General features: G+C 35.3%; 1 protein-coding gene across 2 annotated transcripts in view; it reads right to left on the bottom strand.

The window, feature by feature from the left end:
• Nucleotides 1-3,475: 3,475 nt before the first annotated feature.
• The window catches only part of cwc27 (CWC27 spliceosome associated cyclophilin), a 109,355-nt gene continuing 95,313 nt past the window's right edge, over nt 3,476-17,517 (bottom strand). For both annotated transcript variants that reach the window (XM_087269121.1, NM_201103.1), the window contains 1 exon segment: nt 3,476-3,919. In XM_087269121.1, coding sequence (XP_087125247.1) covers nt 3,757-3,919 — 163 coding nt within the window. In that variant the 3' untranslated portion in view covers nt 3,476-3,756.

Below are 17,517 nucleotides of genomic sequence, written 5' to 3'. Positions count from 1 at the left end.
ATATATATAAATTCTAATAATATAATATAATTAATATAATAATATTAATGACATCACTATATACTTGTCATTAGATTTTCAGTCTAATCAAATGTGCTTCCAAAACTGAAGCATCCTGTCCCTACACTATAAATTCATGCCACAGCTTTGATTCACACAATTACCATATTCTATATGGTGAATTTGCACTATATAGGGGATAAATGATTTAGACAGTGTAAATATGCTTTCCAATGGGGTGAATGAAGTGTGGTTTTGCATCAGCCCTGAGAGCACAGACCAGATCATATGTTCGAGTAGAAACAGACCACAAAATATTTCAAACCCATTAAAATTTTGTTAAGAATGCTGTATTTTAAACCCATATGGAGGAGATTAAGGCTTCAGGAGTCATTTAAAGATGCAAATTAAGCACACTGTGAAGAATCCCAGACGTTGCATCAGTTGTCGTTACTATGAATATGAGCTAAAATTAATTCTTGCATGCCAATGTAGTTTTGTACCTCTAATCTTAACCAATCACAGCCCGTAATCATGTCTATCACACTAGAAACCCATTATTAGACAGTGTAAGAAGGATTTATTTTGCTTCTTTTTTTAGCTTATGTGTGTCCATAAATAACTGTGAGTATTTTTACATCAGCTACCTTATTTTCTCTGTACAGGCATCAGTGGTATAGTGATTGATATCCAAAGCAATTTTGGAATAGCTGATCTGTGCAGCCTGATAGTGTCTGACTTTTCTTACCATGATAAAATGAGGGCTGTGCAATATATATCGAAATTATCAAGAAAAAAATATCAAATGTGGATTTTACAACATACATATCACAATGGATGCAATAAATGTGTGATTCAATACAAAAGGAACTTAATGGATGCTGTAAAATGACCAAGCAATCAAGACATGTTAAAGTTCACTCAAATAATTCCTATCACTCATGTCATATGGATCTAAACATTCTTTCTTCTGTTGAACACAAAACAAGATAATTTGAAGATTTTTTTGAAAAAGCGGCCAATAACTTATATAGTATTTCTGTTCCAACTATAGATGTTATTGTCTGCTTTTTTCTCAACATTCTGTAATATCTTTCTGTAATATCATTCCAGAATATCTTGTTTCCATCCAGAAACTCAAACAGGTTTGTAACAAGTGGAGGATGAAGAAACGATGACAGAATTGTATTTCTGTTTATTGTTCTTGATGTTTTTAGCTTGATAAATCTAAACCAGTTGGAGCAAAGTGAAGCCATTTAAGCTCACCAAGTTCATAGTTGCCATTTTCCTTTAATGAGTAATTTTCTATGTTATACATACTTAATTTTTCAGTGACATAAAAGCAAACAACCAAATAAAAGATTTCAAGAAAGAAATAAAGGAATTTATTTACTTCCGGTCACATGAGGCCTTCAACTTCCTACTACTAAGGTCACTAGATTCATCCAATCAAAACAAATCTTTTAAAAGAGATCTATAGTTTATTCTATACTTTGTCAAAAGTTCAAGCGGCAACTATAGTTGCTTACCTTGTAAGCACATAAAACATGGGGAATTGGGAAATAAATCAAGGTTATTGGTCTTGTTTAATGATTTTTGCTTTCATTATACCCCATCTAAACATAACTTGATCATTTAACTGATATCTTTACTTTAAAGTTGTCATTTTTTGATACACAATTTGATACACAGCTAAATCCTTAGAGTAAAATTAACTTCTCCCACTTGTTCAACTCCTACAAAGAGTTAAAATAACACTGGAGCAGAGTTAAAGTTCTAAGTGAACAGAGAATAATGAACTCCTGTTAAAAAGCAGAATCACTGAAGAAAAACACAAAACTACAACTAAATTCAGTCACAACCTTAGGCCTTGCTTTCCAAACAAACATGGGTTTTGTCTAAATTGCAGCTTTTTTCTACACAAAAATGCAGTATCTGGTCAATTAAACCCACATTTTTAAAAAAAAAATTGTCAGGGGGAACACTTCAAAAGCAGTGTTTTTTTTTGTTTTTTTTTGGAAAACTGAGAATACCTGTGAATGTGTGAACATGGCTTTAAAGGAACTCAACTGAAAACTTAAATATCTCAAAATCTCAGCTAATCAGGATCATTGAACAGCTCCACAAACAGAATCAGTTTGACTGTTATTGTCAGATGTCTACAAATGTCTGTAATGAGATTTAATGAAAAATACTTGCTTTGATGGATGTCACCATTGTGGTATGTACTGTCTTTACACAAGCATTTACTTTAATTTGACTTTGTATTTTTTTGTGTGTGTTATTTTTTTTTTTCTTTGACTGCTTTAACTCCGTAGTGTGGGACCAAATCTTCACTACCCTTGAGAATTTGCTTTGTAGGAAATATATTAATATTCGTAGTAATTAATAATTATAATTAATTATTGCAATATTTGTAATATTAAATATAAACTTATTTATTTTGACACAGTAGTCTGTTGGGGAAACTAGTGTATGTTTCACCACTCTAAGACAAATGAATAAGTTCTTATCAAAATATCAAAATTCATATCAAATAGTTTTTAAATTAATACATTTAAACCATAATAAATGCATTCATTAATATGAATTAATCTGTTAAAAGCAGTTGTTTTGAGTTAGAATGCCTAATGTTTTCCTCCTATTCAAATTTTACATTGATAGGTTCTTACAACATATTTGCCAATTGGTTAATGTAAGGTAATATTTAATTTAATCTTTTTTGCTCACTTTGTTTTGTTCAGTTTTGTTTTATACCCTGTTGTTCAATAAAAATGGTAGTAATACTTCCTATTCCCCGAAATAAAATGAAACATATTAATTATATAAAAAACACATATTAAATATCACATTCTTAGGCATGCTGTCAACTATCAACTATATTTTTTTCAATCTCCATTATTGTACAGCCCTAATACAAACAAAATAGAACAAATTTAGAGACACTGCAATACAGGAAATGAGCAGATTTCTCTTAAGCAGGTTTAAAAAAACTCACTGTTTACTGTCTCAACTTACTGATTTACTGGGACATTTCAATGTATTTTAAAATATTTTTTACAGTACTTTCATACCCCTAATCATAACCTATTAAACTACAATACAAGTGTGCAAGAAATGTATTTTGCTTTGCTCATAAATTGGTTATGCAGTTGTTATTATTGTACTTTACAACAAGTAATGGCCTCCATTACTCTTATTGTATTGGCATCAGCTCTGTGTGTTACTTTGATTTTAGGAGTGATGTCAATTTTATTGGATGATCTTGTCAATGCAGCTTGATGGCCAATCAATCAATCAATCAATCAATCAATCAATCAATCAATCAATCAATCAATCAATCAATCAATCAATCAATCAATCAATCAATCAATCAATCAATCAATCAATCAAATCAATCAATCAATCAATCAATCAATCAATCAACCAACCAATAATATTAATAAAACAGTAAGGGCAAAAAATGAACAACAAGTTTAGAAATAAGGACTTTTATTACTATGTTGTAAATACACACAATTTGAGAGCCTGTTTGTTTACAGTGTAAGAACATTTTTGATAATGACACCAAAGAGAAAAAGAAGATTGTTGTCTGTATTATGAAAAACACTAAATGATTGCAACTTTTACAAGTATCTCTAAGTATCATACCAAATGGAAATGAGTCTTTAATGTAAGAATTGTGTGTATGATCTCTCATTTAAGCACAGGTCAATTGTATTCTTCTGGAGACAGGCAGGAACTGTATCTGCAGTCTCACCTCCTGGCCTTCTTGTCTTTCAGGAGTTTTTTGCTCTCCTCTCGTCTCCTCTTGTTGACGGGGTTGCGTGGATCATAGATCTCGAACGTGTCTTCATCCTGCATGTTGGCATCTTTTACCTTTCTGCTTTGTTCATCAAAGTGCAGAACGTGGGCCATCCTAAATCACAAGGGGAAACGGAGTTCAGTTCAAAAGAAGAGCAAGGCCACTAAATCATCCAAATCACAAGAGTTACAAGTTGTGGGAATTTCCCAGTGGAACAAATCAGATCAGAGGAGACGTTCAGCTCTGATGAGTCTACAAACAGGCTCTTTAAAGGAAGAACGCATCCAAGAACAAAATTTATTTTAATCACTCCCATTGTGAACGGTTCCAAGAGGGAAAAATACATAAAAAAGCTTAACAGAAGTAATAATAAAAATATAAAAGTGTTTAAGTTAAAAATAAACATAAGATTTATTTAATAAAAAAAAAATCTAGCTTATCTAAGCTTCAATAAACTCACAACTTATTAATGACTATTATTAAAACACATTTTTAATGCTTAATATTACTTAACAAGTTATTGTAACCCTTAGGGCTCTATTTTGACGGTCCATGCGCAAAGTGCAAATGCAGGGCGTTAACGCTTTTAGGTCATGTCAGAACGCATTTTTGCTAATTTAAGGACAGGAAAATCCGCATTGCGCCGTGGCGCATGGTCTACAAGGGTTGAGTTTATTTTCTTAATGAGTTATAGCTGTGTTTTGAGAATAAACCAATTAGAGTCTCATCTCCCATTCCCTTTAAAAGCCAGCTCCGTTGCGCCATGAGCACATTTGCTATTTACAGGATGTAAAGTAAGTGGAAGTTGAAAAACTGAGCATTTCACAAGCAAACAGTTAACAGTTTTTTTTTTTTTTTTTTTTACAGAAAAACAGTTAAACAGAGCATCTACCGCGCAAGAATGAGAGACAATCGATCTACTTTCACTTTCGCTCTTGTGGATAGGGAAACCTTTACGTACAGACATCAATTAGCCTATAAATAATTAATTGCGTTTGTTAAGCACAAAAATTTGTTTCAAACCTATTTCTAAATTCAGTTCTAATTTTCAGAAAACAAATAAATGAACAATAATAACAAAGTGTGTTCAAAAACCTCAGTTAAATCCTAAAACACATGCTGTGCCCCACATGGTCTAAAACCTGCAGGTGGGCCAATCAATGCTTGTTTTTATAAAACAAATATAAATATGGATATAATAAATAATACTGCTAATAATAATAAAATTATACAAAAGCAAATTAATATGAATGAACTGAAAAAGCCTCCCGAGATGAAGAAAGCAAAAAAACTTTGGTTTTTCATATTTATGTAGGCTAGAAAATAATATGTTTTGTAATATTTTAATCCTTTATATTTATATCCTATATATATTCTTATTATATCATATATATAGGCCTATCCTTAATATTAAATTTTTTTCTTATGTAAAGATATTTGCGTATTGCTCTACATCTTGTGTGTAGGCTATTAAGCAGTGTGTAAGTGAGGCGCAACTCTGCGCTGGAGTTTAGACCGGGTTTGTTTTGGTCTAATGAAAAATCTATTATGGTTTCTCAAAATAGCAACGCGCCAATAGTGCACCTCAAAATGCATTCCTTTATAGACCAGAACGCCTATGGGCGCACATATGAGCACAAATGCATTTACTATTTAAAGAGCATGGCGCAATGCCTCAAAACGACTCTTGTGCCAAGCTGAAACTAGCAAACAAGTATTGCGCCGCGCCTTGCCCCAACTTGCGCCGGGTAAATGAAAGGGCCCTTAATGTCAAAATACCATTTTAAGGTGATAATCTCAGTATGTTGGTCTTAAGAATATTTATAATCTAATTTAATGTAATGTGTATTTATTTAGTGCATTTATCGTGTTTGGCCATACCCCCAAAGCACTTCACAATCATGAAGAGGGTCTCTCCACACCATCACCAGTGTGCAGCATCCATTTGGATGATGCAACTGCAGCTACACGACAACAGTACCATTGCACTCACCACACACCAGCTATTGGTGGAGTAAAGAGACAGTGGGAGAGCCAAGTCGGTGAATGGGTATGATTTAGAGGCCATGATGGGTAAGGACCAATGGAGGGAATTTGGCCAAGACACCAGGATTACATCCCTACTCTTACGAGAAAGCATCATGGGATTTTTAATGACCACAGAGAGTCAGGACTTTGGTTGAATGTCTCATCCGAAAGACTCCACTGACGTTAGTGTCCTCTTTTTTATATTGGGGCATTAGTACTCACACGGACCACAGGTTGAGCGCCCCCTACTGGCCTCAATAACACCACTTCCAACAGCAACCTAGTTTTCCCATGTGGTCTCACATTCAGGTACTGTACAGGCTCAGCCCTGTTAAGCTTCAATGAGTAACCGGTCTTTGTCTGCAGGGTGATACGGCTGTGGCCCCAAAACTATGACAAAAATCACATTTAGAAGATATAAACCAAATCTTGCAGTTTGTCACTTCCGTCTAAACGTATGAAAAGTTTTCATTTGATTTCACCTCATACTTCAGTTTCTCATCAACTCTTCCGACCAATCAAATGCTCTGTAGTATCTGACATGCCCCGCCCCCTTCAAGATGCTTCTTGTTTGCTTTTCATTTGATCCTAATAATTTTAAACCACTCTCACTAACATTTAACCTAATACACTTTTAAATAGAATTAGCTGGAAAAAATATTTGTAAAAACAGAACAAAGACTTTAGACTTGACTTTGACTCCACTTTAAAGACTTCAGACTAGACTCTGACTCCACTTTAAAGACTTCAGACTCGACTCTGAAGCCACTTTGAAGACTTCAGACTCGACTCTGACTCCACTTTAAAGACTTCAGACTCGACTCTGACTCCATTTTAAAGACTTCAGACTCGACTCTTAAGCCACTTTAAAGAGACTCCACTCTTACTCTATTTTAAAGACTATAGACTTGACTCTGACTCCACTTTAAAGACTACAGACTCGACTCTGACTCCACTTTAAAGACTTCAGACTCGACTCTGACTCCATTTTAAAGACTTCAGACTCGACTCTGACTCTACTTTAAAGACTTCAGACTCGACTCTGACTCTACTTTAAAGACTTCAGACTCGACTCTGACTCCATTTTAAAGACTTCAGACTCGACTCTGACTCCACTTTAAAGACTTCAGACTCGACTCTGAAGCCACTTTAAAGACTTCAGACCTGACTCAGACTCCACTTTAAAGACTTCAGACTTGACTCAGACTCCACTTTAAAAACTTCAGACTTGACTCTGACTCCACTTTGAAGACTTCAGACTGCACTCTGGCTCCACTTTAAAAATTTCAGACACGACTCTGGCTCCACTTTAAAGACTTCAGACTCGACTCTGATTCCACTTTGAAGACTTCCGACTTGACTCTGACTCCACTTTAACGACTTCACACTCGACTGTGAAGCCACTTTAAAGACTTCAGACTCTACTCTGGCTCCACTTTAAAGACTTTAGACTCAACTCTGAGGCCACTTTTCAAGACTTCAGACTTGACTCTGACTCCACGTTACAGACGACACTGACTCCACGTTAAAGACTTCAGACTTGATTCTGACTCCATTTTAAAGACTTCCGACTTGACTCTGACTCCACTTTAAAGACTTCAGACTCAACTCTGAAGCAACTTTAACCCCCTGGGGTCGAAGACCGCGTATACGCGTTCTGACAAGTTTTTATCTCATTGAGCTGAAATTAACCTAAATTACACTTTCAGTTTTGATCGTACAGATAAGATCAATACATCAATCGAATCTGTTAGGTGTCTACTTTTAAATGTGTACACTCACAACAAAAACAAATGTGTGTGCTTTTGCAAAACAAGGATAATAAACAGTGTAGGCATTCTGTCTTTTCTCTCTCCCTGAACTGTTTTTAGAAACGCGTCAGTAAAATGCGCTGAAACTCCGCGAAAATAAAACATCCAGACACGAGACACATATCTTTATAAAGCTTGAAGTGTCTACTTTTAAATGCAGCTATGCATGTTGAAAACAAATATTGTTTGATAAAGTAATCAGTATGAAACCAACGCTATGTCTAGCTTTTCAGTCTGAGCTTATTAGAGTTAATGCGACAACGCCCACGAAGCTTTGACATTACAAACAGCCTGCATGAGAAGCACGCAACAGTAGACTGTGTCAGGAAAAACACGTCATTAAAATGAACTGAAACTTAGCAAATACTCGACAAAGAAACATGTGAGATGTTTCTAAAGAAAGCTTGATATGTCTACTTTTGCATTAACCAATTCAAGTCGAAAACAAATAATCTCCTTTCATGTAATCCGTATAAAAGTAAGGGACTGGTACTGATTCTCCAGTCACTTCATTACAGCGAACGTAATCCCGCCCGCAGTGAAGGCGCAGTTCATATGGAAATGAACTGAGGTGAGCCAGCCAGCCAGGAGATATTGTACACGCTCCCCGAGACATGGCATCAAACGACAAGCTTCATTATAGTTACTTATTTTTGTTTGAATGATGGCACGCTACACGGGTGAAGAAGCACAGTACTAAACAGCGACAAAGAATTTACCTTCTCCTCAGAGGAAGGGCGCGACTCTGATGACGAGCGCATGCATTTAGACGAACGTCTAGACCCAGCAAAGGACAAAATTCCTGCTGATAAGTCTTTTATTTTAACCTTTATGATTTATATGAAATATGTCCTTACAGGCCACTTATAGTTTCAGTGCTATACAAAGTGTATTCTATAATGTATAGCGTATAATGATAAACATAGGCCTATATAATGAAAAATGTAATGTTATATGAAATATATATATATATATATATATATATATATATATATATATATATATATATATATATATATATATATACATACACACATATGTACACATATATACACACATATATACACACACACACACATATACACACACACACATATATATATATATATATATATATATATATATATATATATATATATATATATATATATATATATATATATATATATATATATATATATATACACACATATATTATTATTATTATATTATAATTATATGTATATTATAAAAATAAATACTTACAGGTGCTGTTCTGTTTAAAATTCCTATGTGGTAACTGAGTTTATTAGGTTAACTAGAATTGAGTTATTTTGTGTGATAGTTGAATATATTTTAAATAAACAGCAAACAATAAAAATATATAAATAAACGTATTTTTTTCTCAGATTCTTTTTTGAAACTCTTAGTCACATACCTGTCTGATGGCTCATTATGCAGCTCATTATGCAGGTCTTTGTCTTCTCTGGTGTTACTCACTGCATAGTACTGATAGTTCACACCTTTTCGCATAAACCATTTTCACACAGAAAGTGACTTAGAAATTTTAATTAATTGTATTTTTTTCTGTGAGCAAGTGAACAAGATGATTCTCACATCATTTTGAAGCAAAAACACTAGACTACCAGATCCAGTTCTCAAAAGTCTTGTGCACAAATGTTCTCTGTGTGTTTCACGGCCTTGTTTCAGTGACTTTAAAATTGTAGTTTTTCACTAACCACGCATAAACATTTCTTTCTCAAAAACACAAACACATACAAACATGCTGCTTAGGTATTATTGTAGCCCAACTTGTGCTGTTTACAGTGTTATCACACATTAGCAATTAATATGTTTTTAAGATACTGAAAACAACACAAATGTCAGTGCATGTCAAAACTTCTGCAGAGCCCCAAAACACCCTCAGACCCCAGAGGGTTAAAGAGACTCGACTCTGACCCCACTTTAAAGACTTCAGACTTGACTCAGACTCCACTTTAAAGACTTCAGACTCGACAGTAAAGCCACTTTAAAGACTTCAGACTTGACTCTGACTCACCTTTAAAGACTTCCGACTTGACTCTTAACTTTAAAGACTTTAGACTCGACTCTAAAGCCACTTTAAAGAGACTCACCTCTCACTCCATTTTAAAAACTTCAGACTTGAATCTGACTTTACTTTAAAGACTTTAGACTCGACTCTGAGGCCACTTTTCAAGACTTCAGACCTGACTCCACGTTAAAGACAACTCTGACTCCACGTTAAAGACCTCAGACCTGACTCTGACTCCACTTTACAGACTTCAGATTTGACTCAGAGACTTGTGAACATGTCTGACAATCAGTATTAATTATATATTTAGAGTACTTCATAGTTCCTACAGTGATGGCACAATGCAAACAGAATAATATCATTAAAAAAACATCCCGTTGCCAATGGTATTTTGAAGGTGCTTTCCAACCAAAGTGGTAAAGTTCAAACTTATTTGGCCTGATTTGGTTCAAAATAATTTCACACCAGTTCTTTTTTCACTTTAAGCATATCAGGGCCTTTAGACTAAATGTGTATTAAGTAGTGGATAGATCTTCAGCTCCTGCCTCTACACTGATAACCTAGTAGGGGGTCTCAATAACACAGCACAGATGCTCTCTGCAGTAAAGCTTTTTCTCTTCCTTTCTCTTCATGGCTGGAGAGGTGATTGGCAGGCAGAATAACATTCCACTAAACATTCCTGAGTGCCAGCATCAGCGAGAAGAGTTCACAGCTGGCTAAAGTCACTTCCTGAGGACTCCTGAAGACTGCAGCCCAATCCAAGACACAGTTTACACTAAGCCAACAGGTTTCTGAACACAGAATCACAGATGTCATTTTCAGCTCTTTTACTAACCGCTAGGATTTCAGATATCCATGCAAACATATATAGTTTAAGTGGTGCAATAATGTTTTGAGTCCCATTATACTGTATTTCACAGTATAAACAAAAGCATGTTTTAATAATTCTTCAAAATTAAGTAAAAAGCTATAGATTATTAAATATAAGTATTCCTAATAGCAACATATGGAGTTGGAAACTTTATTTTTATTTAAATGTTCTTCACAAGAAAATTATCTACTTTAAGGTTTTTGGAGGACCAAAAACAGTTCTTTCTATGGCATGACCAGCTAGTTACTGAAAAATAGTAAATAGTTACAGTTAGTAGTTACTTCATAAAAAAGTAACTCAATTACTTGATAGATTACTTACACCAAAAAGTAATGCATTACTGTTAAAAGTAATTTTTGAGTTACTTTTCTAAAGAACATGTTTAATAATTTCATTAATGCCTTTATAATGTCACTTCAGTGCTGCATTGAGAATACACGGTTAATCAGCATCACAGTTTAAATAAGTTTGGATTCTCACAACTTAAACAAGACAAGCTTGAATAAAATGGAAATTTTAAACACTAATTTATTTAAGTCAGACCAGCAGTACAATAACGGAAATATCACAAAGTGATAAACCAGCTGAATAATATATTTAGAAACAAAAAAGAAAAAAAACAAAAGTTACTTCAGCATCATAAAAGATTGTATTTAACCATAAAACCTGTTTCTTCACAGCTTGACAATGAAAAAAGAGAAAATATACAACAAACACAAAACCTTTATGAAATAAATATAAGTAATCTGAATTTTCATTCAGAATCAATTAGGTGAAATTCAGCACCAAAAAAAATTATATTATAAATAGCCGCACATTTTATGCATTACAAACAAAACAAAAACATAACAGCTGCTCAAAAATGAAATCTAAGATAATTTTTTTAACTAACCACAAATTAAATGTGGTAAGTCAGCAACTTATGAACAGTTAGCTGTGTATATTCAAAGTGCTAAATCTGCTGTTGTAAACAGCTATAAAAAATATGTTCAGCAATAAAAAATCATTCACTGCATTTTTCTGAGCAATACAGCACTATACATTTAAATAACATGTTCTGAAATATTACAGAAATGTATCACTGAGTCTACCAAACTTATCAATTGTGTTATACAGACAACAAATGTGTGCTTATTTATTTGAAACAACAAACGTAGTAGTATTAGTAATAGCGTGCACAATCAGCCTACCTCGCACACATTCAGTCTTTCTCGTGATCATACTTGGCCTCTCATGCGCACCCTGTCTCTCTGCTTTGACTTTACATTTGTCCAGCCTTATACACAGCGACTCTTCTTTACAGTTGTTGAATGGCATACACCAATCCCACAATGCATTGCTAATGTAAACAGGAAAATGTAGGCTAGACTGCAGCCAAAATTAATTTATTTACTAAGTAATGGACAAACGCAACATACTGTAATGGTAACCAAATTTAATATATTTAAAAGTAATGCAATACAGTATTAGGTACTGTCAAAAGTAATGCCAATACAGTAATGCGTTATTGTCCAACACTGGGCATGACTGTCAAACTCTCCATTTGAAAATGTTATTTTGGAGTACACAAATCTGAAATGTTGCTGAACTTTCATCCAGTTTGAGTTCATATTTGTGGCTTTGTTTTTGTTGTAGGTCTAAGATGAGGTACAGATCCACACGTCTCACCTCTGCTCTACATTTCAAACTGAGATGATGGTTATGTAGGAAATGTCTGCATCGAGACATGGAGAGAACCTCAAAGAAACGTCAGGATGGGTGAAGCAGGTCATTGTTATACATCATGGACATGACTGGATGGCTCTCTGGGGTCTCATCTAAACTAAAAAAAGACACTAAAGGAACTGACATTCCACACCTGTTTGAGCTATTCTGGTGAAGGTCAGGTTTTCTGGAAAGACTTTATCCTCCAACAATCTAAATCTGCGGTCCAGGTACTGTACAAAACACACTCGCCTCCAAAGCCCAAGGCTCGTTTGAAAGAACAAGTTGTGACGGGACTTTCAACAATTCAACAACTCCTAGCCGTCATTCAATACAGTGCAATTCTGGTGGTTGTGCAGTACCGTGTCAGGAAGTAACTTTAGTAGCTGAAGGAAGACTTTTAAATTGAGCTAGTTGTCCAAGTCAAGTCGAATGCATGAAGGAAGTGAGAATGAAAGCAGTTCGCTCTCTAGAAAATTATGAGCCCTCTCATTGGTAAGTAATCTGCCATGCTGCTATTTTTGAGCCATCGCAGAACCCCTGGATTCAGCCAAAGAGACGCATAAAGAGTCTGCTAGTGCATGCGAGCCCATTTTTAAGTGTTCAACCAAGTGTGTGTGTGTGTGCATGCTTGCATCCATTTGAAGTCCGTAGGAGATGTGACAGCTCATCTAGAATGTCATGGCTATACTCTGGCAGAGCCGCAGGACTCCCGTCGCGTAAGGCAGCCGACTCTGATAATTTGTCTAGCAGTCTCGGTGATGACAGCCCGTCGGACTCCTCGCCTAGAGTTATGGCTCGCGCAAAAAATCCCGCCATTTGATTGGGGTTCTTATCAGGGAGGGGCACCCGCCATGATGCCGAGGCCCTCGGAAAACTCTTCCTGAATTTATTTTTCTTTCGCTTTCGTGAAAGAGGGGGAAGCAGCAGTGGAGGCCTGGGCTCCTGGGCGAAAAGGGATTTTTGTAGACGCAGACACAGATGGAATAGTTTACAATCTGGCCCAGACTTGACTTCCAGTGTCTGACCTGTTGTAACCCATGTTCCGTTCGTGGGGTGCACCAGGCGTTCAGAAAGTGGTACAGACTTCCCACTGCTGTTTTTGTAGCACTGGGGGCCTCCGGGGCCTCCTGCTCCCAAGAGTCAAGCCTGAGACGTCCCAGCATCGTGGGGGTCCTGAGACAGTAATGATAGTCTATGCTGAGGATAAAGTAAGTGATAGTAAACACGTAGGAGCGCAAAGTCAGACGATTATTTTGTGCTCACATATGGTATTTGTTGGAGCGTTTCAGTGGATATATTTAGCTTAGGACTTCGGGTCTTTGATAAAAAGTGAACACGAGAGAAAAACACACCGTGTCGATTCATTTCCCTTCTGTGGCTTGTGGCGTGAAGAGGGAGGACGACAGTCTGACAGATCTTCGCTTTATCCTCAGCACATCACCACTGCGGCTGCGGTACAGACTCGCACACCATTAAGACTGATAATTAATCAAGCGCAAAGCCATTACTCTCCACAGAAGCATGCACTTGACCGCATTCTTTATGTTTGATTGTGATTTACAGTCTTCTTGCGAATGTGCAAAATGTCATTACAGTGAAGACGCACAGCATCCAACCCGCAGAGTCGTTTCAAAAGCTTCCAATGGAAAATGACCCCAGGTTTGTAATGAACTGTATCTATGGATTGGGCATACCTTAGTGCAGGACCCAAAAAAGCAAACCGCTGAGGCTATACGTTTGAACTGAGACCGAAAAAGTAGAATGATTTACCAGCCTGCTTCCCGTAATCCTCGGAAAAACTAGAAGCACTGTGTGACGCATTGGTCATGGCAGGGCTTTAGAAATAAAGCATATCTATGAATCACGGTAACGTCCAATCATGTTGAGCATTCATTAAACAGAAAAACACATCTTTCAAATGGAAAACCGTAAACGTGGAGGAGCAAAATCAGTGTTTAAGTACCTACGGCCATCTCAGAGGGCGTACTTACAAACACATGCGTCTTCATTACATATGCTAGGAAGATTATGGCGAAAACAGAATCAAACCCAAACGTCTCTAATTGATATTCTATTTTTGTACTTAAGCGCACAATCAGGGCTATAACTTTGTGTTCCAGCATACAGCATTAAGATTGATGCTCCCTGGAGCCTGATTAATTTTGCGGCATCATAAATGTTATTCTGGCCAAAGAACTCAGCTGTCAATAACACCCTCAGCCCAATATGGAAATGTTCCCATCAGATCAGGACAAAAAAATTATAATCTAGACGATGACAAAAAGAAAATCTAAGCTGTGTTTAGTCTTCGTATTTAACAGAAAGCAAAAATAAAACCCAACAGACTTAATATTTGCACAGTGAGTGGTGTATTTGATTTAGTGATCCAGCACGGCTGTGACATGGTAATTATTTTATTTCTGTCTTCATAATCTTGTAGTATGCTGTAGGACTGGAAGGTTTCCAGCGACATACAGACAACTGAGGCCATTGTTAAAGCTCACAACTTACAATAACGTCTGACACGATTGCTAGTAGTCAGTAATCGCATATAAACAAAGAGTAGTGAGGAGTGGTGTAAGTAGACTTTTGCCAATACTTAATAATTCAATATATCCTAACAATAAACCTGCAAAATATTGATAAAGTTGGCACATAAAAATACAGTATAATAATTATTTATTATTTCAGCTTTTAGAGTGTCCTAAGAATTTTAATCACAGCACCAAATACTTTTAGACTTAATAGATTCATTATTTGCAAACACGTTTATCTGGACAACAATGTTTAAAATAGTGTAAATATATGCCTTTTGTTAACTCTGTACAGTAAGGTTTTCTTTGTTAACTTCAGGTAATTTGACTAAACTCATAATGAAAACTACAAAAGCATTTTATTAATCTGAGGTGATGTTCCTTTTTTAGTTAATGCCTATTAACTAAAATTTCCTATTAACAAAAATCCCTTTTTTATTAAATAATGAAACAAGTTGATACTAAAAGTTCAGTTGTAAATATTAAGTTTAACAAATAACTATAACATGGCTATTGCTCGCAGCTGACTTTAATGTCTTTTTTTTAATGTTTACTAGTGAGACTTTTCTGTACACATATATTTATTTTCATTGTAAAAAATTTTAATTGTTACTTAATGTGCGTTTGTGTGGGTTTCCTCCGGGTGCTCCGGCTTCCCCCACAGTCCAAAGACATGCGGTAGAGGTCAATTGGGTAGGCTAAATTGTCTGTAGTGTATGAGTGTTTGTGTGTGTGTCTATGTGTGTGTGTGTGTGTGTGGATGTTTCTCAGAAATGGGTTGCGGCTGGAAGGGCATCCGCTCTGTAAAAACGTGCTGGATAAGTTGGCGGTTCATTCCGATGTGTCGAAACTGGATTAATAAAGACATTAAGCCTACAAGAAAATGAATGAATGAATATTAAATATAACTATATATTTTTCAAGGCTTAACCAGGTTAATCAGGTTAACTGGGTAGGTTAGGGTAATTAGGCAAGTTATTGTATAATATGGTTTGTTCTGTAGACTATCGAAAAAAATATAGCCTAAAGGTGCTAATAATTTTGACCTTAAAATGTTTTTTTTTTTTTATTAAATACTGCTTGTATTGTAGCCGAATTTAAAAAATAAGACTTTCCCCAGAAGAAAAAAATATTGTCAGACATACTGTGAAACTTTCCGTGCTTTGTTAAACAAAAGAGAAAAAAATTCAAAGGGGGTTTAATAATTCTGATTGCAACTTTATATTGTGAAAAGCTTCAGCAATTAATCGCAACAAGCTAGTTTTACACCATTAGAATCCTAGGTGTCGCTTTTTACCAGATACACACAGGATGAGAGGCCGAGTGGCAATTTGGCTAAAACAGGCATCACACACCCAACTCATCATGTACTGCCCAAAACAACCTTAGTAACAAGTGATGTAATGCTAACATAAAGGACGTGGGGATTTCATAATGAAAATTATAGCTGGCACATACTATAATTGGCATAATGACATGAGATTTTAGACATGAGATTTTAGAGCATGATATTCTGTAACATTTTCATATGGTTTCTTTTTTAAATGGTGGTTAACTGAAGAGTTCAGTGCATTGACTTCAGTGATAAAGCGACAGCCTTTCTTGCTCATCTTAAAACCTTTTTGCCATTTTATATCGATTATTAAGTCAACTATATTTGAAATTTAAAATGAAATAAATGCTGTTAAATTCTAAGAGAAATCACAGAAACAGACTCTCTAAAATTAATCAACAGGTTTGAAAATTGTCAATATTCATCACATTTTTGTACCTTTAATCCACAGTTTCAGCAAATGGCACCAAGCACATTAACAACCACCTAAAGCACAGGTTTCGAGTCAAACTATAATCTTGACGATCAAACATTGGGATCTGTGAAAAGTCATCATACACTCACCCTTATTTGTCACTTTGCAATAGAAATTTCATACTCCAGACTGGAATAAGTGTGCTCAGGACTAGGGCTGCACAATATATCATTAATATTGCAATGTGTGCATTCACAATAGTCACATGGAGTCATTGAAGTTTTTTTCCATAAATAATGGAGCAAAAGTTTATAATTTACAAGTGTTTTAAGTCTTGAACCACTTGATTATTTGGATCAGCTATGTTGGAGCAAAACTGGAGCTGAGCTGTGGCACAGGAATCCAGTTTGAGACCTTGGTTTAAAGCATTCAGGCACAAGAAACTGTACAACTTATTAAATTATTATTATATTAAAGTTAATTAAATTTTTTTTTTTTATTAAAACATATATACAAATAAAGGGACCCAAGAAGGAAAATTAATTGAATGAATATATACTATGAAGACTGTACTGTCAGTTTTTATATTTGATTATTAAATTTTTGTGCCTGAGTTTTTACGAAATAGCTATTTAAGCCATGTAGTGAAATTTTATTTATATTGCAATCTATACCGCAGAAAAACAAACCATCGTAATGATTGTTAACTGTTGACTGTTTGCAGAAGCTGTGAATAAAAACGTAATTATGTTGTTAATAATATTCAGCTTCCTGCGTTTCACTTTATAAGTCTTAATGTATCATCAGGAGCAATGTGTATTCATTTTGAATAGCTTATATATGTTTTGTTCTATTTTATATTTGTCACTCTCAAAGTGCTGGTAGATCGTACATAATGTTATGGAAAAATAGCACACAAAAGAGAAAAAGCCACCATAAGTCAATTATTTCCAATACAAATTTAAGATCTGGTGGCAATCA

Source organism: Danio rerio, chromosome 10, assembly GCF_052040795.2.
Source record: "Danio rerio strain M-AB ecotype USA chromosome 10, GRCz13ab, whole genome shotgun sequence".
NCBI classification, from domain to species: Eukaryota; Metazoa; Chordata; class Actinopteri; order Cypriniformes; family Danionidae; genus Danio; species Danio rerio.
Note: the sequence above shows the minus strand (reverse complement) of the source record. Positions and strands in the feature narration are given on the sequence as shown.